The sequence below is a fragment of the Triticum aestivum genome, chromosome 2D (assembly GCF_018294505.1).
Source record: "Triticum aestivum cultivar Chinese Spring chromosome 2D, IWGSC CS RefSeq v2.1, whole genome shotgun sequence".
NCBI lineage: Eukaryota > Viridiplantae > Streptophyta > Magnoliopsida > Poales > Poaceae > Triticum > Triticum aestivum.
In genome coordinates, this window is record NC_057799.1 from 422,716,609 (window position 1) to 422,741,899 (window position 25,291).

General features: G+C 43.2%; 1 protein-coding gene across 1 annotated transcript; it reads left to right on the top strand.

Moving 5' to 3' along the window:
- Positions 1-20,870: 20,870 nt before the first annotated feature.
- On the top strand, positions 20,871-25,058 carry LOC123053567 (plant UBX domain-containing protein 4). The gene is made up of 4 exons (XM_044477037.1): positions 20,871-21,138; positions 23,205-23,499; positions 24,291-24,386; positions 24,460-25,058. The coding sequence occupies exons 1-4, from the start codon at positions 20,969-20,971 to the stop codon at positions 24,832-24,834; spliced, it is 936 nt and encodes a 311-aa protein (XP_044332972.1). The 5' UTR covers positions 20,871-20,968; the 3' UTR covers positions 24,835-25,058.
- The last annotated feature ends 233 nt before the right edge of the window (positions 25,059-25,291 follow it).

Sequence of the window (25,291 nt, forward strand, 5' to 3'; positions counted from 1 at the left end):
CCCCTAGTTGGTGCTTTTATAAGAGAAGATGGAGACTCGAATTAAAAAATAAAAATTGCATAAAGTAAAAGAAAGGCCCTTCGCGGAGGGAAGTAGGGATTCGTAGAGGTGCCAGAGCTCAAAACGAAAATTGAGAGATAAAAACATTTTGAGAGGTATACTTTTCCCACCAACGAAAACGACTTAGAGCTCCCAACACTTTCCATGCTAGATATATCATAGGCGGTTCCCAAACAGAAAATAAAGTTTATTCCTTTTTCCACCATACTTTCACTTTCCATGGCTAACCGTATCCACGGGTGCCCTCCATACCAACACTTTCCAAGGAATTTATTATTTGACAACATAAATTAAATTCATTTTTCATTTCGGGACTGGGCATCCCTAATACCTTTGCCTTACTCTCGTGCAATGACAAGTGAATAAACACTCATCGTGAGAATAACACATCTAGCATGGAAAATATTGGCCACCCCTCACCGCCTCGCGAGCGGTACGAGCACACAAAAGAGAAATTTATTTTGAAAATTAGAGATGGCACATCCAAATTTGCTTAGAACGGCAAAAGAATACCGCATATAGGTAGGTATAGTGGACTCATGTGGCAAAACTGGTTTAAAGGGTTTTGGATGCACAAGTAGAGATCATACTTAGTGCAAAATGAAGGCTAGCAAAAGATTGAGAAGCGACCAACCAAGAAAATCTCATAAGCGAGCATTAAGCATAATTAACACCGAATAATGCACCACAAGTAGGATGTAATTTCATTGCACAACCATTGACTTTCGTGCTTGCATAGGGAATCACAAACCTTAACACCAATATTCTTACTAAAGCACGATTACTCATCAACATGACTCACATATCACATCATCATATCTCAAAACTATTACAAGGAATCAAGTTTATTTTGTCCAATGATCTTCATGAAAGTTTTTATTATATCCTTCTTGGATATCTATCACTTTGGGACTAATTTTCATGTGTTGCTTTTGTTAAGCTCAAATAAATATAAGTGAAGATCATGAGCATAATATTTCTTTCTCTCAAATTAATTTAAGTGAAGCAAGAGAGAATTTCTTCAAAAATACTAAAGCACACCGTGCTCAAAAAGATATAAGTGAAGCACTAGAGCAATTCCGTAAAAAAGAGCTTCGTTGACGGGATGTGAATGCCGCTTACCTGGCCTCTCTGGCAACTATTTGAGGACTCTATTTTATTTAAAAAAAATCAGTTCTAAGTGTTTTATTAAAACAGCAAGAAAAACAAAATAAAAAGAACTTTCAAGGATAGCACAACTCATGTGAAGAAGCAAAAACTTAGGCTCAACCGATACTAACAGATAATTGTCGAAGAAGAAAGGTGGGATGCCTACCGGGGCATCCCCAAGCTTAGATGCTTGAGAATTCTTGAAATATTATCTTGGGGTGCCTTGGGCATCCCCAAGCTTTAGCTTTTGTGTCTCCTTAATTCCTCTCATATCACGGTTTTCCTAAATCTCAAAAGCTTCATCCACACAAAACTCAACAAGAACTCGTGAGATAAGTTAGTATAAACCAATGCAAAAACCTTATCATTCTCTACTGTAGCAAATCACTAAAATTATTATTCAACATTGCATACTAAATACCTCTGCATATTTAATATTCCTATCCTCAAATAGAATCATTAAACAAGCAAACATATGCAAACAATGCAAACATAACAGCAATCTACCAAAACAGTACAGTCTGAAAAGAATGCAAGAGTATCAATACTTATTTAACTCCAAAAATTATTAAAAAAACTACCACACTGTAGAAAATTTATCAGATCTTATTTTGCAAAAAGTTTCAACATTTTATCACATTCTGAATTTTCTAGAGAATTTTTGCAACAGCGGTAAACTTTCTGTTTTCAAACAGCAACATGTAGACTTGTAAAATAAGCATAGTAAAGGCTATCAATGCCACTTTTATTGAAATAAAAGATTCAAAACATTATTCTAAATAACAGCAAGAAAATCCTAACAAAATAAATTGACGCTCCAAGCAAAACACATATCATGTGACGAATGAAAACATAGCCCCAAGTGAGGTTACCGATAATGTTGCAGACGAAAGAGGGGATGCCTTCCGGGGCATCCCCAAGCTTAGTTGCTTGGATATTCCTTGAACATTACCTTGGAATGCCTTGGGAATCCCCAAGCTTAGGGTCTTGTTTCCTTATTCTCCTCATATCAACATCTCACCCAAAACTTGAAAACTTCAATCACACAGAACTTAACGGAACTTTGTGAGATAGGTTAGTATGATAAAGAGCAAACTATTTCACTTTTGGTACTGTCAAAGACAAGATTCATAATTGTTCCCGCACAATGTATACTGTAGCATATCATTTCCACAATTTATATTGAGCAATATAAGCCATGAAAACTAGAAAACAAGCAAACTATGCATTGAAAACAGAATCTGTCAAAAATAGAACAGTCTGTAGTAATCTGTACTCAAACCATACTTTTGCTATTCCAGAAATTATGAAAAAATTAGGACCATGTGAGAAATTTGTATATTAAACTTCTGCAAAATGAATCAACTAAAAAGCACTCTTCTGTTAAAAATGAGAATTATTTTCATGAGCGCAAAAGTTTCTGTTTTTCAGCAAAATCAAATCAACTATCACCCCACATGATCCCAAAGGCTTTACTTGGCACTTTATTGAAAAAAGCAATAAAACATGATAAATACAGTAGCATAATCATGTGAACACACAAAAACAGTAGGTAAAAGTGTTGGGTTGTCTCCCAACAAGCGCTTTTCTTTTATGCCTTTTAGCTAGGCATAATGATTTCAATGATGCTCACATAAAAGATAAGTATTGAAACACAAAGAGAGCATCATGAAGCAGATGACTAGCACATTTAAGTCTAACTCACTTCCTATGCATAGGGATTTTTTGAGCAAACAACATATGGGAACAAGAATCAACTAGCATAGGAAGGCAAAACAAGCATAACTTCAAAACTTTCAACACATAGAGAGGAAACTTGATATTATTGCAATTCCTACAAGCATAAGTTCCTCCCTCATAATAATTTTCAGTAGCATCATGAAGAATTCAACAATATAACCATCACGTAAAGCATTCTTTTCATGACACAAAAGCATAGAAAACTTATTACTCTCCACATAAGCAAATTTCTTCTCATCATTAGTAGTGGGAGCAAACTCAAAAAAATAACTATCATGAGAGTGAAAATTAAAATCATGATGACAAGTTTCATGGTTATAACTATTATTTATAGCATACATGTCATCACCATAATCATCATATATAGGAACTTTGTTGTCAAAATCAATTGCAACCTCTTCCAAAATAGTGGATTCATCATTAAATAAAGTCACGACGTCTCCAAATCCACTTTCATCACTATAATGATCATAAATAGGAGGCATGCGATCATCATAATAAATTTTCTCATAAAAACTTTGGGGACTAAAAATATCATATTCATCAAATATAGCATCCCCAAGCTTATGGCTTTGCATATCATTAGCATCATGGATATTCAAAGAATTCATACTAAGAACATTGCAAGCATGCTCATCATTCAAATATTTTGTGCCAAACATTTTATGGACTTCTTGTTCTAACAATTGAGCACGATTTTCCGATCCATCATTTTCAAGAAAGATATTATAAAGATGATCAATAATACGATGCAACCTCAATTCCATTTTTTTGTAGTTTTCTTTTACGAACCAAATTAGTGATAAAACAAGAAACTAAAAGATTCAATTACAAGATCTAAAGATATACCTTCATGCACTCACCTCCCCAACAACGGCGCCAGAAAAGAGCTGGATGTTTACTATGCAACTTTATTCTTGTAGACACGTGTTGGGCCACCAAGCGCAGAGTTTTGTAGGACAGTAGCAATTTTCCCTCAAGTGGATCACCTAAGGTTTATCAATCCGTGGGAGGCGTAGGATGAAGATAGTCTCTCTCAAACGACCCTGCAACCAAATACAAGAAATCTCTTGTGTCCCCAACACACCCAATACAATGGCAAATTGTATAGGTGCACCAGTTCGGCGAAGAGATGGTGATAAAAGTGTAATATGGGTGGTAGAAATATATTTTTATAATCTGAATAAATAAAAACAGCAAGGTAGAAAATAGTAAATGGGCACACAAACGGTATTGCAATGCTTGAAAATGAGGCCTAGGGTCCGTACTTTCACTAGTGTAATCTCTCAACAATGCTAATATAATTGGATCATATAACCATCCCTCAAAGTGCGATGAAGAATCACTCCAAAGTCCCTATCTAGCAAAGAACATAAGAATAAAGGGATAATTAGATTTATGCCCCTAGTTGTGTCCCACTCGTCTGTTTTACCCCTAATTCCCAAAAGTCACCGGTTCTGTCCGAGTCACTTTGCTCCTCTTATGCTTTTGCCCTTTGACCGTTTGACCGTCAGTTTGAAAACTTCATAACTAATTCATAGTGAATCAGAAAAATGCAAATAAGATACCAAAATGTTCAGAAAAACATCACCTATATGTCAGTGTCATTTGCATTCATGAAAAAAAGTGTTGGAAAGTGCACATCCGAGTTTTAGCTCTTTTGATACCACCATGAATAGTGAACTCAAAAAAAATTCAAAAAAAATATGGTGGCGAAGAACAACAAATGTTCTAAGTGCTTGCCAAGTTTCATTAGGGAACGACATTCATGGAAGTCGTGGCAAAAAAATAATCTATTTTGGAGTGCTGATTGTTTTTTTGCCACGGCACCCACGAATGTTATTCCCTGATGAAACTTGGCAGGCACTTAAAACATTTGTCATTCTTTGCCACCATTTGTTTTTCAATTTTTTGAACTTTTTTAGATTTTACTATTCATGGTGGTAGCATAAGAGCTAAAACTCGGATGGGCACTTTCCAACACTTTTTTCATGAATGCAAATGACACTGACATATAGGTGATGTTTTTCTGAACATTTCGGTATCTTATTTGCATTTTTCTGATTTGGTATGAATTAGTTATGAAGTTTTCAAACTGATGGTCAAACGATCAAAGGGCAAAAGCATAATAGGAGCAAAGTGACTTGGACAGAACCAGTGACTTTTGGGAATTAGGGGTAAAACAGATGAGTGGGACACAACTAGGGGCATAAATCTAATTATCCCAAGAATAAATTGTTTGTAGGGTACGAAACCACCTCAAAGCTATTCTTTCTGTTCGATCTATTCAAGAGTTCGCACTAAAATAACACAAAGCTATTCTTTCCGTTTGATCTATCCTAGAGTTCGTACTAAAATAACACCAAAGCAAATCATATTCATAATACTCAATCCAACATAAAGAACTTCAAAGAGTGCCCCAAGATTTCTACCGGAGAAACAAAGACAAGAACGTGCATCAACCCCTATGCATAGATTACCCCAATGTCACCTCGGGAATCCGCGAGTTGAGTGCCAAAACATATATCAAGTGAATCAATACGATACCCCATTGTCACCACGAGTATTCAATTGCAAGACATATATCAAGTGTTCTCAAATCCATAAAAGTATTCAATCCGATAACAACGAAATCTCAAAGGGAAAACTCAATTCATCACAACAAGATAGAGAGGGGAAAACACCATATGATCCGACTATATTAACAAAGCCCGCGATACATCAAGATCGTGACATCTCAAGAACACGAGAAAGAGAGAGAGAGATTAAACACATAGCTACTTGTACAAACCCTTAGCCCCGAGGGTGGACTACTCCCTCCTCATCGTGGTGGCCGCCGGGATGATGAAGATGGCCACCGGAGATGATTCCCCCTCTGGCAGGGTGCCGGAATGGGGTCTAGATTGGTTTCTCATGACTACAGAGCCTTGCGGCAGCGGAACTTCTGATCTAGGTTAACCCCGAGGGTTTTCGGAATATTTGGGAATTTATAGGGAAAAGAGGGGGTGCGGGAGGCCACCGAGGTGGGCACAACCCACCTGGGCGCGTCTGGGCCCCCAGGCGCGCCCTGGTGGATTGTTGCCCCCTCGGGGCACCCCCAGGTGCTACTCTGGCCCGTCGGGAGTCTTCTGGTCCATAAAAAATCCACAAAAAGTTCCGCGGTGTTTGGACTCCGTTTGGTATTGATTTCCTGTGATGTAAAAAACATGCAAAAAACAGCAACTGGTACTTGGCACCATGTCAATAGGTTAGTACCAAAAATGATATAAAATGACTATAAAATGATTATAAAACATCCAAGAATGATAATATAACAGCATGAAACAATCAAAAATTATAGATACGTTGGAGACGTATCAACAACCAGGAGCAAGGGTATTGTACCAAGCTTTAGCATCACCCTTTAATGAGAACGGAAATAATTTGAGAATATAGTAATAGCGAGTCTTCTCATCATGAGTAAAAAGGGTGGCTATGTCATTCAACTTAGTAAGATGTGCCACAACAGTTTCAGTTTCATAACCATGGAAAGGATCAGATTCAACCAAAGTAATTAACTCTGGGTCGACAGAGAATTCATAATCCTTATCATCAATAAAGATAGGTGAGGTAGCAAACTTAGGATCATATTGCATTCTAGCATTCAGAGAATTTTCTTTATACTTGCATAGTAATTTCTCTAGACCATCTCTATCCTTACAAGCAAGAATATCTCTAGTCGTCTCCTCATTCATAACATAACCTTCCGGTACCTTAGCATTTCATACCTAGGAAGGCTAGTTCTAGTAGGTGTTTCAAGATTTTCAGTTTCAAGCTCATCATCAGTTTCAACAATATCATGTTGTCTTACTCTAGCAATTTGTTCATCAAGAAATTCACCTAGAGGCACATCATCATCATGCAAGGTACTAGCATTATCATAAGCATCATTCATAGCAGAAGTAGCATCATCAATAACTTGCGACATATCAAGATTAATAGCATGTGGAGGTGTTGCAAGTTTACTTATAACAGAAGGTGAATCTAGAGCAGAGCTAGATGGCAGTTCCTTACCTCCCCTCGTCTTAGAGGAAAAAATAGTAGTCTTAGCATCCTTCAGATTCTTCATAGTGATAAATTGATAATAATTCCAAGTGACTCAACAAATATAGCTATGCTCCCCGGCAACGGCGCCAGAAAAAGGTCTTGATAACCTACAAGTATAGGGGATCGCAACGGTTTTCGAGGGTAGAGCATTCAACCAAAATTTATAGTCGACACAAGGGGAGCCAAAGAATATTTGTAAGTATTAGCAGCTGAGTTGTCAATTCAACCACGCCTGGAGATTAATTATCTACAACAAAGTGATCAGTAGCAAAGTAGTATGATAGTTTTGACAATAGTAGCAGCAACAATAGTAACGGTAACGATAGCAGTAGTAACTTAGCAGAAACAATATAGGATAAATTCGTAGGCATTGGATCGGTAATTTGTTGGATGATATTCATTGTGTGACAGTCATAACCTAGGGCGATACGACACTAGCTCCAGTTCATAAATATAATGTAGGCATGTATTCCGTAAATAGTCATACGTGCTTATGGAAAGAACTTGCATGACATCTTTTGTCCTACCCTCCTGTGGCAGCGGGGTCCATATTGGAAACTAAGGGATATTAAGGCCTCCTTTTAATAGAGAACCGGAACAAAGCATTAACACACGGTGAATACATGAACTCCTCAAACTACGGTCATCACCGGGAGTGGTCCCGACTATTGTCACTCCGGGGTTGCCGGATCATAACACGTAGTAGGTGACTATAACTTGCAAGATCGGATCTAGAACATGGATATAATGGTGATAACATAAACGGTTCAGATCTCAAACCATGACACACGGGCCCAAAGTGACAAGCATTAAGCATGGCAAAGTCATAGCAACATCTATCTCAGAACATAGTGGACACTAGGGATCAAGCCCTAACAAAACTAACTCGATTACAAGATGAATCTTATCCAACTCCTCACCGACCAGCGAGCCTACAAAGGAATTACTCACTCCCGGTGGGGAGCATCATGGAATTGACGATGGAGAAGGGTTGGTGATGACGAAGAACTAAGATCCCCCTCTCCAGAGCCCCAAACACACTCCAGATCTGGCCTCCCAATGAAGAACAGGAGGTGACGGCGGCTCCGTCTCGTGGAACATGATAATTCTTTCTCCCTGATTTTTTTCTCCGAAAATAGGATTTTATAGCGTCGGTTTTAGGGTCTGCGGGGCCATTGATACGTCTCCAACGTATCTATTTTTTCTCACGCTTTTCCTCTTGTTTTGGACTCTAGTTTGGATGATTTGAATGAAACTAACCCAGGACTGACGTTGTTTTCAGCAGAACTACCATGGTGTTGTTTTTGTGCAGAAATAGAAGTTTTTGGAATGGAACGAAACTTTGCGAGGATTTTTTATGGAATAAATGAGAATTTCTGGAGCCAAGACCTACCGGAGAGGGGCCCCTGGGTGGGCACAACCCACCAGGGCGCGCCCCCCTCTCCTGGCATGCCCAGGTGGGTTGTACCCACCTGGTGGCCCCGCAGACCTCAACCCTGACACTATAAATTCCTATTTTTAGAGAAAAAATCAGGGAAAAAGAATTATCGCGATCCACGAGACGGAGCCGACGCGAAGCCCTATTCTTCCTCGGGAGGGCATATCTGGAGTATGTTTGGGGCTCTGGAGAGGGGGATCTTTGTTCTTTGTCATCACCAACCCATCTCCATTGTCAATTCCATTATGCTCCCCACCGGGAGTGAGTAATTCCTTCGTAGGCTCGTTGGCCGGTGAGGAGTTGGATGAGATTCATCATGTAATCGAGTTAGTTTTGTTAGGGCCTGATCCCTAGTATCCACTATGTTCTTAGATTGATGTTGCTATGACTTTGCTATGCTTAATGCTTGTCACTTTGGGCCCGGGTGCCATGAACTCAGATCTGAACCATTTATGAATTCATCATTATATCCATGTTTTAGATCCAATCTTGCAAGTTGTAGTCACCTACTACGTGTTATGATCCGACAACCCCGGAGTGACAACAACCAGGCCCACACTCGGTGATGATTGTAGTTTGAGGAGTTCATGTATTCACTATGTGTTAATGCTTTGTCCCGGTTCTCTATTAAAAGGAGGCCTTAATATCCCTTAGTTTCCAATATGGACCCCGCTGCCACGGGAGGGTAGGACAAAAGATGTTAGGCAAGTTCTTTTAATAAAGCACGTATGACTATTTACGGAATACATGCCTACATTATATCGATGAACTGGAGCTAGTGCCGTATCGCCCTAGGTTATAATTGTCACATGATGAATATCATCCAACAAGTCACAGATCCAATGCCTACGAATTTATCCTATATTGTTTCTGCTAAGTTACTACTGCTATCATCACTGTTACACTTGCTACAAAATACCGATATCACTGTTACTGTTACCGTTACCGTTGCTGCCGTCACTACTATCAAAACTATCAAACTACTTTGCTACTGATCACTTGGCTGCACATAATTAATCTCCAGGTGTGGTTGAATTGACAACTCAGCTGCTAATACCTTCAAATATTCTTTGGCTCCCCTTGTGTCGAATCTATAAATTTGGGTTGAATACTCTACCCTTGAAAACTGTTGCGATCCCCTATACTTGTGGGTTATCAAGACCTTTTTCTGGCGCCGTTGCCGGGGAGCATAGCTATATTTGTTGAGTCACTTGGGATTATTATCATATTATCACTATGAAGAATCTGAAGGATCCAAAGACTAAGATATTTCCCTCAAAGACGAGGGGAGGTAAGGAACTGCCATCCAGTTCTGCTTTAGATTCACCTTCTGTTTTGAGTAAAGTTGCAACACCACCACATGCCATTAATTCTGATATGTCGCAAGTTATTGATGATGCTACTTCTGCTATGGATAATGCTTATGATGATGCTAGTACCTTGCTTGATAATGATGATGTGCCACTTGGTGATTTTCTTGATGCACAAATTGCTAGAGTAATACAGCATGATGTTGTTGAATCTGAGGATGAGCTTGAAACTGAAACTCCTGCTAGAACTAGCCCTCCTAGATATGAATTGCCTAAGGTACCGGAAGGTTATGTTATGAATGAGGAGACAACTAGAGATATTCTTGCTAGTAAGGATAGAGATGATCTAGAGAAATTACTATGCCAGTATAAAGAAAAATCTCTGAATGCTAGAATGAAATGTGATCCTAAGTTTGCTACTTCACCTATCTTTATTGATGACAAGGATTATGAATTCTCTGTCGACCCAGAGTTAATTACTTTGGTTGAATCTGATCCTTTCCATGGTTATGAAACTGAAACTGTTGTGCCACATCTTACTAAGTTGAATGACATAGCCACCCTTTTTACTCATGATGAGAAAACCCGCTATTACTTTATTCTCAAATTATTTCCTTTCTCATTAAAGGGTGATGCTAAAGCTTGGTACAATACTCTTGCTACTGGTTGTGTGCGTAGTCCCAAGGATATGATTTATTACTTCTCCGAAAAATATTTTCCTACTCATAAGAAACAAGCTGCCTTACAGGAAATATTTAGCTTTGCGCAAACTAAAGAAGACAGTCTACCACAAGCTTGGGGGAGGCTTTGCCAGTTACTTAATGCTTTGCCTGATCATCCTCTTAAGAAAAATGAAATACTTGATATCTTCTATAATGGACTAACCGATGCTTCTAGGGACTTCCTAGATAGTTGTGCTGGTTGTGTTTTCAGGGAACGAACTATTGCTCAAGCTGAAGAATTATTGAATAACATATTGAAAAATTATGATGATTGGACTATTCCTGAACCACCGGCTAAACCCACTCCGAAGAAGAGGGGTATATTATATCTCAGTCCTGGAGATATGCAAGGGACAAAGAAATCTATGAAGGAAAAAGGTATTAAAGCTGAGGGTGTTAAAAATTTACCTCCTATTGAAGAAATACATGGGCTTAATACACCACCACAGCCTAAGGTGGTAGAGGTAAATTCTCTTATGAAGTTCAATGAAAATGATAATCCTCACAATATGTATCCTAGTCAATGCCTTTATGAGTTTGAAAACTATATTAGAAAACAAGATCACTTCAATGCAAATGTTATGAAACAATTGAAATACAATTCTGATATGATTGCTCTCTTGAGTGACTTGTTATTTAGAATCTCAAATGATGTTAGAGGTGTTGGAAAACATGCTTCTATGGTACAAACTCAGTTAGAACAAGTTGCTAAATCACAAAGAGAATTACTTGATGAAATGAATCATAATATGCATGACTTTGCTGTTAGGGTTGCAACTAGAGGAGGTAAAATGACTCAAGAACCACTTTATCCTGAGGGACACCCAAAAAGAATTGAACAAGACTCACAAAGAAATAACACTAGTGCACCTAGTCCTTCTAAAAAGAAAAAGAAGAAGAAAAATGATAGGACTTTGCCAAGTATGATATGAGACAAGTATGTAAGATATGCACGGGAGAGACTTAGGCACAATGATGATAGCAAGATCGTAAGGTGCAGAATATAGCATGGCCCGGCAATTCTCAACTCGCTAGTCTCGATGGGTAAGTGACGCAAAATGGCTCGGGTTATCAATGCAAAAGCAAGGAAATGTACTAAGTGTCATCGATGTTACCGTCCTTGCTTACGGTTAGCGGTGTCAAAGGTGAGGATTGTTCTCGATGACGACTCTGGGGCGATGATGAATGGCGGGTATGTCGATGTCACACGTTCCTAAGTAGCCGAAACACCTTAGGAAATGGAATCCGCAACTCAAAATCGGTCAAATGCGAAAGGTGGATACTTTTATGATGAAAAATTTGATGGAGGCAGATTGTGGTGGTGATGATATATGCGGATGGGGGATGTCAAGAGCTACCAAACAAGCTAAAGAACACAAAAAACGGACTTCTGGGCTGGAAGTTATGGCAAAAACAGAGGAGTTGGTGGGCTGATTCAGGGGGGGTGCGGGCACCCGGGGGGTGAAGGGTGCGGGTGCTCGGGGTGGTCAAGGGGAATTGGCCTGGGGGTGCGGGCACCCGGTGGTCTCTGATTTGGGCTCAAATCTTTGGGAAATGGCCAAATTTAGTGGATTTCGTGGTGGGAAGGTTAGGGGTGGATGGGTAGGGGCTAGATCCACTTGCCAAACAACAAATCCATGGACCAAAACAACAAAATCTCACAAGATCTAACAAATTGCAAGAAAAAAATTTGGGCTATTTTTTGTGGGGATTTTCAAATTGGGACCAAAAAGCAATGAAATTAGGCTACCAAATGGGGGGCGGGACTCCAAGATGTGAATCAACCTTGCTCATGATACCAAGACGTTGTAGGGTGAAACCCTACATGAGATCTTTTCACACTTGGAGGTGGGGGAAAAGTGATGAACACACAAGAACACAAGAAGAGAATCACTCAAACAAGCCCAAATAACACATCCACTAGAGTAGCATACATGAGATCCACAAGTATACAAGAACAATTCAAGGAAAATGGCACTAGGGTAGAGTTCTTCCCACTCCAAGGAGATGAGGTCTTGATGTTGAACTTCTCCAAGAGGAGGCCTTGATAATCCACAGGGATTCTTCCCAAAGAGGGGTCTTGATCTCCAAGAGGAGGGGATACAAGGAGCAAAGCTCTCTAGTGTGTATCAAATACTTTGTCGACCCTAAGAATGAGCTAGGGGAAGAGTTTTTATAGGCTAGGGACGAAATAAGAGGAAAAAGGGGTACAAGGGTCTTTTTAACCCAAAATGCATGCAGGCATAACGGAGGAGTTCGGGCACCCGGGGTAAAGTGGCCCGGGCACCCGGAGGAAGATGCATCAGGGGGGCACTCGGACCATCCAGAGGGCCACGACCTCGGAGCTGAAGGGGGGCAGGCACCCGGGGGTGATGGCCCGGGCACCCGAGGTGGGCGGTTGTCACCCAGGCGAGGGGCCGGGCACCCGGGCGAGCTGGGACGACGCCCAGGCTCTGGCTGGGCACCCGGGGCGAAGTTGGCCAGGCACCCGGGGTGACCAGAGGGCTGGCCCAGGGAGCGGTCGAAGGCCCGGCACCCGGGGGCAGCGGGGGCCGGGTGCATGGAGTGTCCAGAGCCTCCGTTCCTTCGCGCATTTCGTGGCTTCCCTCCTCCTCCTTCTCCTTGGGTGCTTGGGTCTCCGTCCTAGCCTCGTCACGATCGTCTTCTTGGTACCTAAGAATGCACAACATTTCCATTTGAGGTAGAACCCAATTCTCAAGTGAATCCGAACGACACTCGAAGAGGAAAGAATTGACCTCGGTCTCGATGGCGCGTGCACATGCTCTTGTCATTTGTCCTCTTCGTGCTTGTGGTGGTGTCGGAGTGTCCATGTGGATGGTCGAGGGATGCTCCGCATCACTCGTCCTCTTAATTTCTGTTCAGCTTTACAGGCAAGACAAAACAAATGGTTGACAGAATATAGTTCTTCATGCAATATTATGTCTTGTATATCATGGTTTAAACCTCTGCAAAATATAATCAGAAAATCTTCTTCACATTCTTCTAATCCACAACGAAGCAAAGCAGTACACAAATTATCATAATATTCTTCAACAGTGTTACTGCCTTGTGCTAAACGTTGCAATTTTCTAAGCAAATCACTGGCATGGTATGAAGGAACAAATCGGTTTCTCATAACAAGTTTTAAAGATTTCCATGTAGTAGGTCTATTATAAATATTTTCCTGGCAATAATTTCTCCACCAAACTGAAGCAAAACTGGAAAAAACTTTTAGTGACGTCATTTTTTTTCCTATGCTCGGAAAAATCATGGCTACCAAAGATTTCTTCTACCTCCATCTCCCAATCAATATACGAATCGGGTTCATATTTGCCCTCAAATTGTGGCAAAGAGATAACCTGATCATGTGCGCTTCTACCTTGATATACATATTGTAGCGGTCGTCGTGCATTCTATGGTGGGAAAGAGTGACCTGTATCAAGATATGGCAAGTCATCTCCCACAATAGACGCAATCTAACTGTTGGCCGCTCCAGAATTTGCTATGGTTAGTACCACACAAAAACAAAATCACATATAATGTTCCTATAGTGGTGGGGAAATTTTTCTCAACACTCTAGCAATTACCAAGCTCTTACCCGTTCTTACCGTGCTGCAGTGGTTGCCGGCTTTGGCGCAATCAAAAGTTATCAAAGTTGGATATAACGATTGCCAAGTGACCGAACAAGGTATAATATACGAGGTGGAGCTTGGCTAAGATTTTCTCAACTCACAATATGTGGCACAATTAAGCAAAAATTAATGCAAGCTAAAAAATTGCTCAAACTCCTAACTAGTGCTGGCAGTCGACTACTAAGAGAGAAAATAATCTAAAAACCCAGATACCGAATGAAGTGAGTGAAAATCGATGAAAATATGATAACTCTAAATAGCTGGATATAAGTGAGGTATAAACACAGTGTATGGCAACCATGAGTAGAAAAATGTCCAGCAATTATCGGTTATATGAATAGAGTAGAAGTATGAACAGCAAAACAGATTGTTCAAAAGATGCAAACCGGCCAGAACTTTGCAAATCTTTTTCTTTTCTTTTCTTTTGCTCTTTTTTTTTTTTTGCTCAGGCCGGGTGCTAGTAGAAGTAGCCGACACAAATTAAGTCACCAGAGAGAAAAGGAAAATACAAGGCTACTGGACAAGGTGCTACGTGAGCTAGCTATGCGCTGGTGTTGAGATTAGCTAGGACTAGTAGTCAAGGTGTTACGGGAGTTAGCTATGCGCTGGTGTTTGAGATTAGCGAGGACTAGTGGATGACGCGCGCCTTGCTGCGCCATTTTTCATAGATGGAGTGTATTTTCCATGCTTGTGTTGTAGATATTTCGCACTGTTTGCTTGTTTGTTTGTTTGTTTGTTGGGATATTTGGTGTGTTTCTTCATTTTCACTGAGCAACATACCGATATCTTGTCGGCGAGGTCGGGGAGCCCATCGAGTTTGCCATCGCTGCTGTCACGCGAGTCCCTGCCTCCTCCACTGTCGCTCTCCAAAAACTTACTGATGAACATGGCCAGGTCCATCTCGCTCTCGTGGTGTCTCCCGAGCCCATCTCCGCCTCCACGTGTCCGAGGGCAAAGCTCACCCACCCACCCCCCCCCTCGCGTGGTGACACCCTCATCGAAGAAGGTCCCTCCTCCATTGGGCCCCATGGCGCCCGACCATGGCAGGGAACCGAACTCCTTGGTCACCAGAATCATGCCTTGAGTCCCCCCCCCCCCCGCCAAGGAATCAAGCCGTGTGACAGCTCGAACAAATGATTCCCCGTCTAAACTTGAACGTGGACCGACCAAATCCAGTTGGGATGAGAAGAGAAGAGACCCTTGATTCCAAACCTCATGATGGTCGAGCATGTGAATTCGGAGTTGAGTAAAGTGATAATGGGGATATAGTTGCTCGACCAGCATCAACCTCCCTCCAGATCAAAGATTAGCAGCAGAGCAACAGAGGATTAGCAGCAGAGCAATGGTAGTAACGCAGAGGATACTGGAGCAAGCGAGAGCGAGCGGCGCCAGCGTAAATAAAGAAAGCAGAGGAGAGACTATACTTTAATTTTGCTTTCGAGGCGGCGCGTGAGGAAATCAGGGAAGGACGTTGCTACTTTGAGATTTGCCTTCTACTTCCTCCGGTCCTTTTTAGTCTATATATAAGTTTTGTCCGAAGTTAAAGTATCTCTACTTTGACCAAACTTATAAAAAAAGTATTAACATTCATAATACCAAATCAATATGGTAAAATTAATTATGAAATGTAGTTTCATAGTATATATATTTGGTACTATAGATGTTTATATTTTTTCTAATATAATTTTGGTCAAACTTTGTAGAATTTGACTTGATATACAAATCTAATACGTAAAGTAAAAAAGACCGGAGAAGTACGCACGTATTGGTGAATTTTTCTAAGAAGCGACACGAAGCAAATGTTTGACCAGCTCAGAGCCCATTGACCATAGGGGTCCACCTTGTAAAAAAAACGCTCGAGCCTAGAGCAACATACCGATATCTTGTCGGCGAGGTCGGGAGCCCACCGAGCTTGCCGTCACTGCTGTCGCGCGAGTCCGTGCCTCCTCCACTATCGCTCTCCAAAAACTTGCTGATGAACATGGCCAGGTCCATCTCGCTCTCGTGGTGTCTCCCGAGCCCATCTCCGCCTCCACGTGTCCGCGACCAAAGCTCGCCCACCGGTGACCCCCCGCCCTCGCGTGGTGACACCCTCGTTGAAGAAGGGCCCTCCTCCGTTGCGCCCCACAACGCCCGGCCATGGCAGGGAACCGAACTCCTTGGCCACCAGAATCATTCCTTGAGTCCCTCCCGCCGATGAATCAGGCCGTGCGGCAGCTCGAACAAATGATTCCCCGTCTAAACTCGAACGCGAACCAACCAAATCCAGTTGGGATGAGAAGGGAAGAGACCCTTGAATCCAAACCTCATGATGGTCGAGCATGTGAATTCGGAGTTGAGTAAAGGGATAATGGGGATATAGCTGCTCGACCAGCATCAACCTCCCTCCAGATCAAAGTTTAGCAGCAGAGCAACAGAGGATTAGCAGCAGAGCAACGACAGTAACGCAGAGGATACTAGAGCAAGCGAGAGCGAGCGGCGTCGGCGTAAATAAAGAAGGAGAGGAGAGACAAACCTTGAATTTTGCTTTTGAGGCGGCGCGTGAGGAAATCAGGGAAGGACGTTGCCGTTTTGCGATTTGCCTCCTTCTTCCTCCGGTCCTTTTTAGTTTGCATGTAAGTTTTGTCCGAAGTTAAAGTATCTCCGCTTTGACCAAACTTATAGAAAAAAGTATTAACATTCACAATACCAAATTAATATGGTAAAATTAATTATGAAATGTAGTTTCACAGTATATATATTTGGTACTATAGATGTTTATATTTTTTCTAATATAATTTTGGTCAAACTTTGTAGAATTTGACTTGATATACAAATCTAATACGTAAAGTAAAAAAGACCGGAGGAGTACGCATATATTGGTGAATTTTTCTAAAAAGCGACACGAAGCAAATGTTTGACCAGCTCAGAACCCATTGACCATAGGGGTCCACCTTGTAAAAAAACGCTCGAGCGCTCCCAAGCCTCTAATTCCTGAGAGCTTGGAAATTGTAGTGACTAGTAGTACTAAGAGCCTCTCCACTCGCCCCTCCCCCCATCAGGCCCCTGAGGCCTTTTTTTACCGTCGGCGTCTAAAAATCGACCCAACCGCGCCCCCAAAAGCCTAAATTTCGCCGGTTAGGCCCGAAATGGGCGCCGACGGACCCAGGCCGAACCCAGCGCGTTGGGGCGCCCGGGGCCCCCTGGGGAAGCGTTTTTGGCGCGAAAGTCCCGCGGGCCCGCCGAGTCAGCGTCCAGCTGCATCTCGTCTTCCTCATCGCCTCGTTTCTCGCGGGGAATCAATGCCAAAGCTGCTGCCGGTCAGCTTTCCATTGATTCCTCACGGGAGGCACAGTGATGGCCCGGCGACGTGCCGTCCCCCTCCCGCCTCGCGTACACACACGCCTGCCGTCCCTCGGCGGCTATAAAAAGCCACTCCCTCCTCGTCGGTGGTCACACTCTCTTTCGCCCGCAGTTCCTCTCTCCTCGCCGCCGCCCCATCTCGTCTCTCTCCCCCCGACACGAGCCACCGCGTCTACATCCTCCAATGGGCGAGCGTTTCCCAGGCGATGGTGCGGCGGCCAACGGCCCCTGCACGAGTAGGAGGCGCACCTCCTCCACCAGGCCAACTACCCGGCGGCGCCTAACATGTGCGCGCCGGGGCGATGGAGGCTCAGCACCAGAGGCGTCCCAGTCCCCTCGCAGCCCGACGCTGAGCACCCCGCCTACTTCCACGACGAGATCGAGCGCGTTCGGGCCTCCCTGCCGGAGGAGGTGTGAGGCCGCCCCGAGTATGCCGCCGACAACCACGCCAGCTGGGCGGCATACTTCCAATGCCGTCACGAGGAGCAGCTCGCCTCCACCAACAATGTGCCGGTGAGGGGGCACCACAACGCCGACGGCCGCCGCCTGTGGTGGGGCGTCCCCGGGTGGACGGTGCACTTCGTCCTCGAGCACCTCGAGGGCGGCAACCAACCACCGCTCCAGTACCTGGCGGCCCCGGCGCCTGTCCACCGCTGGAGCGGCGACGACATTTGGCTGCCGCGGCACATGGTGGGTGGTTCGTCGTCGTCCTCCTCCTCCTCCCACTCCCACTCGTCTGGACCGCCGGCGCTCGCCAGCGTCAAGCCCGAGCCCGTGGAGACGCCGCTCGGGCGGCGCACCCGCGGTGGCGCCCTCGTCTTCAACGAGGGCAGCCGTGGCTCCTCCTCCTCCCGCCTCGTCAAGCCCAAGACAGAGCCGGGGCTCGTCACCGTGAAGAGCGAGCATGGCGACATGGCCACCCTCGACGACGAGGCCGCCATCAAGTGGGCGCGGGAGGACTATGTCTGGCTGGAGACGGAGCGCCAGCGCCGCGCCCTCGAGGTGTTCGCCGCTTGTCGCCGCGGCCGCGACGAGGGCGGCGTCATCGTCCACGAGGACAGCGACGACAATGACGCACCATCGCCGCCAACCAAACCCGTCCGCCAAGGCGACGCAGGGCAGGGAACCAGCACAGATGCTGACGGCGTGAAGAAGGAGGCCGACGACGGCGGCGACGACAACGACGACTACAACGCCTTCGGCACGTTCTTCGGCCTGTAGGAGGGGCGGCGCACGGCACACAGTAGTTTTTATTATGTTTTTAGTTTTGAATTATGTTTTTTTAGTTTTTATGTACAAATATCAATGAAATCGACTAATATGTGTCGAATTTGGTCGAATTTTGACATTTTTGACCGAATTTTGGCCGAGTTTATTTTTCAAAAAGACGGCGTCTGGGTTGGGCTTCGGGCGGCGGTTGGGAAACCACCCGCCCCCACGCCGAAAATACCGTCGGCGTGCCCTCAGGCGGTGATATTTCAAGCGCCTGGGGGGGGGGGGGGGGGGGGCGAACGGCGGGAGATGTTGTAATGCACAGGAGCAGTTGGCTGCTGGCGTAGAGTGTAGGTTGTGGCGAAGCGGCGCGGGGCAGCAGACACGCTGTGCCAGGATGTCTGGTAGCTCGCGGAGCGCAAAGCTTATATGGACCGAGCGTCGATGTAGGAATCTGCAATGCGAACCTGACAAAAACTGTAGCAGAGAAAGACACAGACGTCCGAACTCAACACAAATTGAAAACAACAGATCGCTAACTCTATTTTTTTTCTTTTCAGAATATGGACGAACTTGCAGCAGAAACTATGGTGGACAAAAAAAGTTTGATCTAGTAGACACCTTTTCTCCAAACTAATCTAAACCAGCACTATTTTTTAGGATGAATGCGACCAAAAATTCAACTACACAAATACTAGATGCAAAAATTGCTTAAGGCTAAAAAAGATAGGTGTAAAGGATGAACTAATATAATTTTTTGGCTTTTTTTGGGTTATAGGACAGAAAAATAAACTAATCTAAGAATACGGTAAATCTTTCATCAATGAACCTGAAAACTGATACCACTTGATGTGACGGCGGCCCGATCTTTGGATGAAAGTGGGGATAATTATCGATTTGGTGGATTTTGACCTTGACGATCCAACTATACCGTACCCGACGATACACCTCGAAATCGCTAAACTAATCTCTGATGTCTGATGGTTATTGACCTTACGGTAGGCACGATCAACCTGAACAACGAGGTTCGAGTTCCTGCAAGCAACCGAAGAACCGACAAAAACAAAAGTGAATTGCAATCTGAAATTGCGGATAAAAAACTGAGCACACGAACTAGAAGAAAAGTTGGTCGTATCTATATAAGCCATGTCCACGTCACTATATTTATAGCAGCGAATAGTACATGGTAGAGATATAAGAGTTGGCAGCGATTACAAAATAAATTCTAAAAGAAATGAGCAAATCTTTGAGATCTTCAAACTCTTACTTTTTTCACGACACAATCTTGTATTTTTCCAAAGGTTGCCGAGGAAAATAACAGAGATATCAAAGCACAGACCTGCAAATACTAATGAGGGTTCTCCCATAATTTTAATTTGAGCCGCAATCCAAAGGTTGTGATGCCCGCACACATCCATTAAAGTAATCAACCAACATCGGTAAGAGTACTAACACCGGTATTTTAGGGAAAAAGAACCAAACAACCAGGCTAACATCGATGGGAGCCGAGAGCACGAATCACCATTGCCAATGATGTAGCAGTCGAGATAGATATTGCAAGGACAATCCTCCTCGCGGCGACCATAAGAAATAATTCAAAATCGATCTGGCGAAGCAAGATCTGAAGGACCAAACCTAAACAAATTTAATCTTCCGACACCACCATTGACGTCGGGAAGGAGATCTCGTCATCGAATGAAGGGCCCAAGATTACTTATTGTAGACTATGTTCTCCAATGATGAAGAAGACGACTACTAAAACCATAACGAATCTCTAATAAAAATACTACTCATAAATCGGATTACCCGCCCCTCCTGACACCGGCGTGACCAGCCGGGGGAGGGGGAACTGATCTATGGTGGAGGTGGAGGCGGTGGTCGCAGCTAGGTTTTCAGGAGAAGTCTGGTACAGGAGAAAAAGTCTCGTCTGCTTCCAGAGGTTGTAGCCTCCGGTTTTTTTTTTTTTTTTTAGAACAGGCTGTAGCCTCCAGCTAGTTGTTCTCAACGTCCATCGCAAAAACAAAAACAAAAGGGAAGGCGAGGAGCATACTCGTTTGGGCTTTTAAGGGCTTCTACTAGGCCGGGCCACGTCTGTTAACGCGGGCCCATGGATCATGCCTCGGAGTTTCCAGATTTTTTCTGCCTATTTTATAGCGTGATACCCCCGCAACCGCAGCTCCGTATATCCCAAACCAACCACAGCGAAAGCAGTCCGCGACTTGCGAGCAGAGTACACGACGCGACCGCGAACCAAACCCTACCGCGAACACGTCGGCGATGAGCTCCTCCAACGGCAACGGCGGGAAGAAGCCGGCGCCGTCCGGCGGGCGCGGGGGCATCCGCACCCTCGCCGACATCAACCGCGGCCCCTCCGGATTCCCAGGCGCAGGCGGCAGCGGCAGCGACTCCGATGAGCCCCAGGAGTACTACACCGGCGGCGAGAAGAGGTTTCTCCATCTCCCTCCTAGCAGATTTTGTATTGCCCTGTCTAGATTTGGCGGCGATCGCTTGTGGGCATCGGGATCCCCGCCTCCTGCTGCTATCGTCTAGTTAGGCGTAGATTGAAGAGCGGCATCCGCATAGATCATCGGATTTAGATTTTTTTTGTCGGCGGTTGATCTACGTCGGTTGGATTCTTTTGGCATGCTCAGATTAGACACAGGTTAAACCTTACTAGGTTAGCGCTGACCACCGAGTACTGAGAGGTAGGTGTAGTGTTCAATGCTGCTCAGATTAGATCGGCACGAACGATTGGAAATTGATACTTTTTGCAGGCAAATTTATTCAAGATCGGATTAGTTTAGTTTGGTCATGTATTGGTTCCGCTGAAGTGTAGGCTTTGCTATTAGATTTATGGGTCTGTCTGGCGCACATCTAGATGTGCCCTACTTATTGCATATCTAAGTGACTCAATCATCAAGCATAAAAAAGGAAAATAAAAAAGAGAGAAAATACCCACACGAATCTCCGGGTGAAAAATCAATGATATAGGACTTAGATGTGAACAATGTTTGGGGAAGTTTCAGTGCCATCTTATCATTGGTTGACAATGTCAACAACTACTAGAGAAACAACGCCAAATAATTCAGTTCAGTTTAATGTACTTATGCTATCACGTTTCATTCTGATCTTGTTTAGTGTTATCAACCCGTCACAACACAGATCATCTGATCACCTAGTCCTTAGTTTGATGAATAGAATGACTCTACCTGATTTAGTCATCCTCAACTATCATTACCATGAACATACAGGCGGTGGGATATGATGGGCTGTTTATAGTTTTCCAATAGTTCCAAACCATTTATATCCAAAACAACAATGCTATCATCAGTTCGCTTTTGGTTTGCTTCAACTTCCAGGATATGGATATATACAATATTGTCAACTGTATAATGGCATCCACATATGTACTTGTCGTAGGCAAATGTCTTTAATTTTCTACGCAGTGATAGTAGTATTTTGTTTCTTGCTTCCAGTCTGTCTCGGTGTTAATAATAGCCTTGTAATTTCTTGCTGCTGTTACCAGTTGCAATAAACTATATCTATCTGTCAAAGTTGCTGTATGTAATGCATGGTAAAAAAAAGTACCCGTGTAAATGTTGTATGGTGGTCATAATTCTAGTGATGCATCATGCATCTCTTCACGATAATCAGGTTGACAAATATCTGATGTCGCATGACTCCACTTCAATCAAAGACAGCTTATATTGTTATACCATTTTTTTTCTAAAGTTTATATATGTATATTAGATAACTATTTTTTGCACCTTACCGCTATAAGAAGCCGTGTGGAAGGATTCTAGATTATGTTGCATGCCTTCCCAAAGGCTGGATATTACGTTGCTTCAGTGTGGGCTGTTGGTCTATCTGCACCTTAGTACTAATATTGCCCCCCCTTTTTTCATCCATCTGGACTTCTGGACCTCTTTTGGCCTGCAGGTTCAGTGCCATCTTATCATGCATCGTGACTAGAGCACCTGAGCTTGAACACTCCTCTGGAAATGTCTACATATTACAGATGAACTGCGTTAATAAGAATAAATGGACCTATTGCTAGTGGTCCGTCCAAAGTGGAATCTGTTGTACTCCCTCCATTACTAAATATAAGTCTTTGTAGAGATTCCGCTATGGACTACATACGGAGCAAAATGAGTGAATCTACACTCTAAAATGCATCTACATACATCTGTATGTGGTCCATAGTGAAATCTCTACAAAGACTTATATTTAGGAACGGAGGGAGTACTTTTCTTGCATTTAGGGTCTATATGCTTTTCTGTGCCTTTTTTGTTCCCCTTCTAGAGTTATTACTCCCTCCGTTCCATAATTATTGTCATGGTTTTAGTTCAAATTTGAAACAAAACCACGATGATAATTATGGAACAGAGGTATACTTCATAGCACGTGTAGATCTCAATAATGTTTAGTTTGGGTGTTCTGATTGCTTTTGAATATTTACATTCGTACTTGAATAATTATTTTTTTCCTATATTTGTCTTTTGCTTCTGTGCAGTGGGATGCTTGTTCAAGATCCAACAAGGAGAAATAATGTGGACTCAATCTTTGAGCAAGCTAGAGTGATGGGTGCTCAGCAAGTTCCACTGCCTTCTTTTGAAGGCCAATCTTCCAGCTCAACCAGCTTTGCAGGAACAGGTCGTCTGCTTTCAGTGGATGCGCAGACAGCACCAGCTGCTCCTCAACCACCGCAGGATGTTCTTCACAATATACATTTCTGGAACAATGGTTTCACAGTAGATGATGGTCCACTAAGAGGCTATGACGACCCTGCAAATGCAGACTTCATCGAGGTTACAATGAATCTTTTTGAAAATTTCTGTCAATTTTAGTTTGTCGTATACCAGTAGTTGTTTTCAGTATGTATTTTCATCACCTCCCTATGTTGCTGTGTGCTGCCTTCATTTTTTTGCATGCCTTTTGATGCTTTAAATATAGAGTTTATATTTGAGGACGGTTGTTATACTTAATAGTGTACTAGGGGTTTCATAGGAGTGTAGGTTATGACCCAAGTCATCATGACGAAATAGTAATTACACAGTTCCATCAATTTTTTACTAGAGGACCCAATTTGTAGCATTACCAATATTACTACTTCCAACCAGTTCTGAGAGTAGGATGTAGCTGCAACATCCGAAACTCATATTGGGTGGAAACTTAAGCTGGAACCTGAACCACTCCTATGTTAAATTGTTAATACACCGTAAATCTAAACATATCTCGCTGCACTGTGACGAATACCATGCCAGAGAAGCACATTAAAAACAGGATATGCACTTGCTCTGGTTCTTAGTTTTTTCTTGTACACCATTTCGTGTCACTAGCCTTTTCCCCTTCTTAACCTAAGTCTGCTGTTTGAGGTATGGATTTTATTAAGCTTTTTTTCTAATCCACGTGTTCTCAGTTTGAGGTTCATCTATAGATCATCTGGATACGTGTTGTTTTCCATTTCCTAGGTCACAGTCAGTTTTGCATTATTTGAGTATGGTAACTAGGGCAACATCCACCCCTGCGATTAATAAACATTTAAACATGAAGTGAACACTAAGTTGTTTGTGGTTACACGCTCACCCTGTACTTTCAGAGCATCAAGAAGTCCCAGTGCCCCCAAGAGCTGGAGCCTGCTGATCGAAGGACAGCTGTCCACGTCAATGTTATAAAACGACATGGAGATTATGAGGTAGGCCTTTCCATTTATTTGCAGTATACCAGTGTTAAATATGTTAACCTTGTTTGTGGTTTTGTTCATCTAGGAAGCTGCAAGGCCTCGATCAGCTTTCCAGGGTGTTGGTAGAACCCTTGGTGGATCTTCAGCAGATGAGAGTCCTGCACCAGCTCCTGTGACCCAAGAGCCCCGCAGTGCTCCCAGGTCAATTGGCATAGTTGTGGACGACTCGCAGCCCTTTACATCTATACAGCTAAGGTTGGCGGACGGCACTCGCATGGTCGCTCGGTTTAACCTTCACCACACCGTGGGCGACATCAGGTCTTTCATTGATGCATCCCGCCCAGGAGCTGCGCGGCCGTATCAATTGCAGACTGGCTTCCCACCCAAGCAGCTGACTGACCCTACGCAGACTGTTGATCAAGCTGGACTCAAGAACTCCGTTATCATGCAGAAGATGTAGTGCTCTCACCAAGCTGGATCTGTCGCACAAAATGTCTTTCCGATGCATTATTAAATCGGTGCTGCTGAATGGTTTATCATGTCCACTAGATACTGCACTTTGCATGCAACCTGTGATGTACTGGTTGTTTTGTCGATAAACGTCAGTGGAGTCTATATTCGTATTGCTACCAACTATGAATGGCTATCAAAGTTAAGTTATAATGGATGTCCGGTTGTCTATCATCAGATGGGCTTGCTTGTTCTCATTTCCTAACCTAATCGTAAGAAATTGGACCTTTTATTTGTGAGGGTAAGAAATTGATAGATAGACGATTCACTTCCATTAAAGTATCGTAGAGTAACCTCATTATAATTTCGGATGGAAGATTCAGTTCCACATGCTGATGAAAACGTAAACTCACAACCATTTATGCGTTGTTGAGACCGTTTTGTCTTTTGCGCCGAATCTATTTATA

Excerpts from the sequence above, each read along its gene's own strand:
- LOC123053567 (XM_044477037.1), top strand. The coding sequence starts at position 20,969 with ATGAGCTCCTCCAACGGCAACGGCGGGAAGAAGCCGGCGCCGTCCGGC. Across the intron at positions 21,139-23,204 it reads TACACCGGCGGCGAGAAGAG|TGGGATGCTTGTTCAAGATC; the intron begins GTTTCTCCATCT and ends GCTTCTGTGCAG. Across the intron at positions 23,500-24,290 it reads CAAATGCAGACTTCATCGAG|AGCATCAAGAAGTCCCAGTG; the intron begins GTTACAATGAAT and ends CTGTACTTTCAG.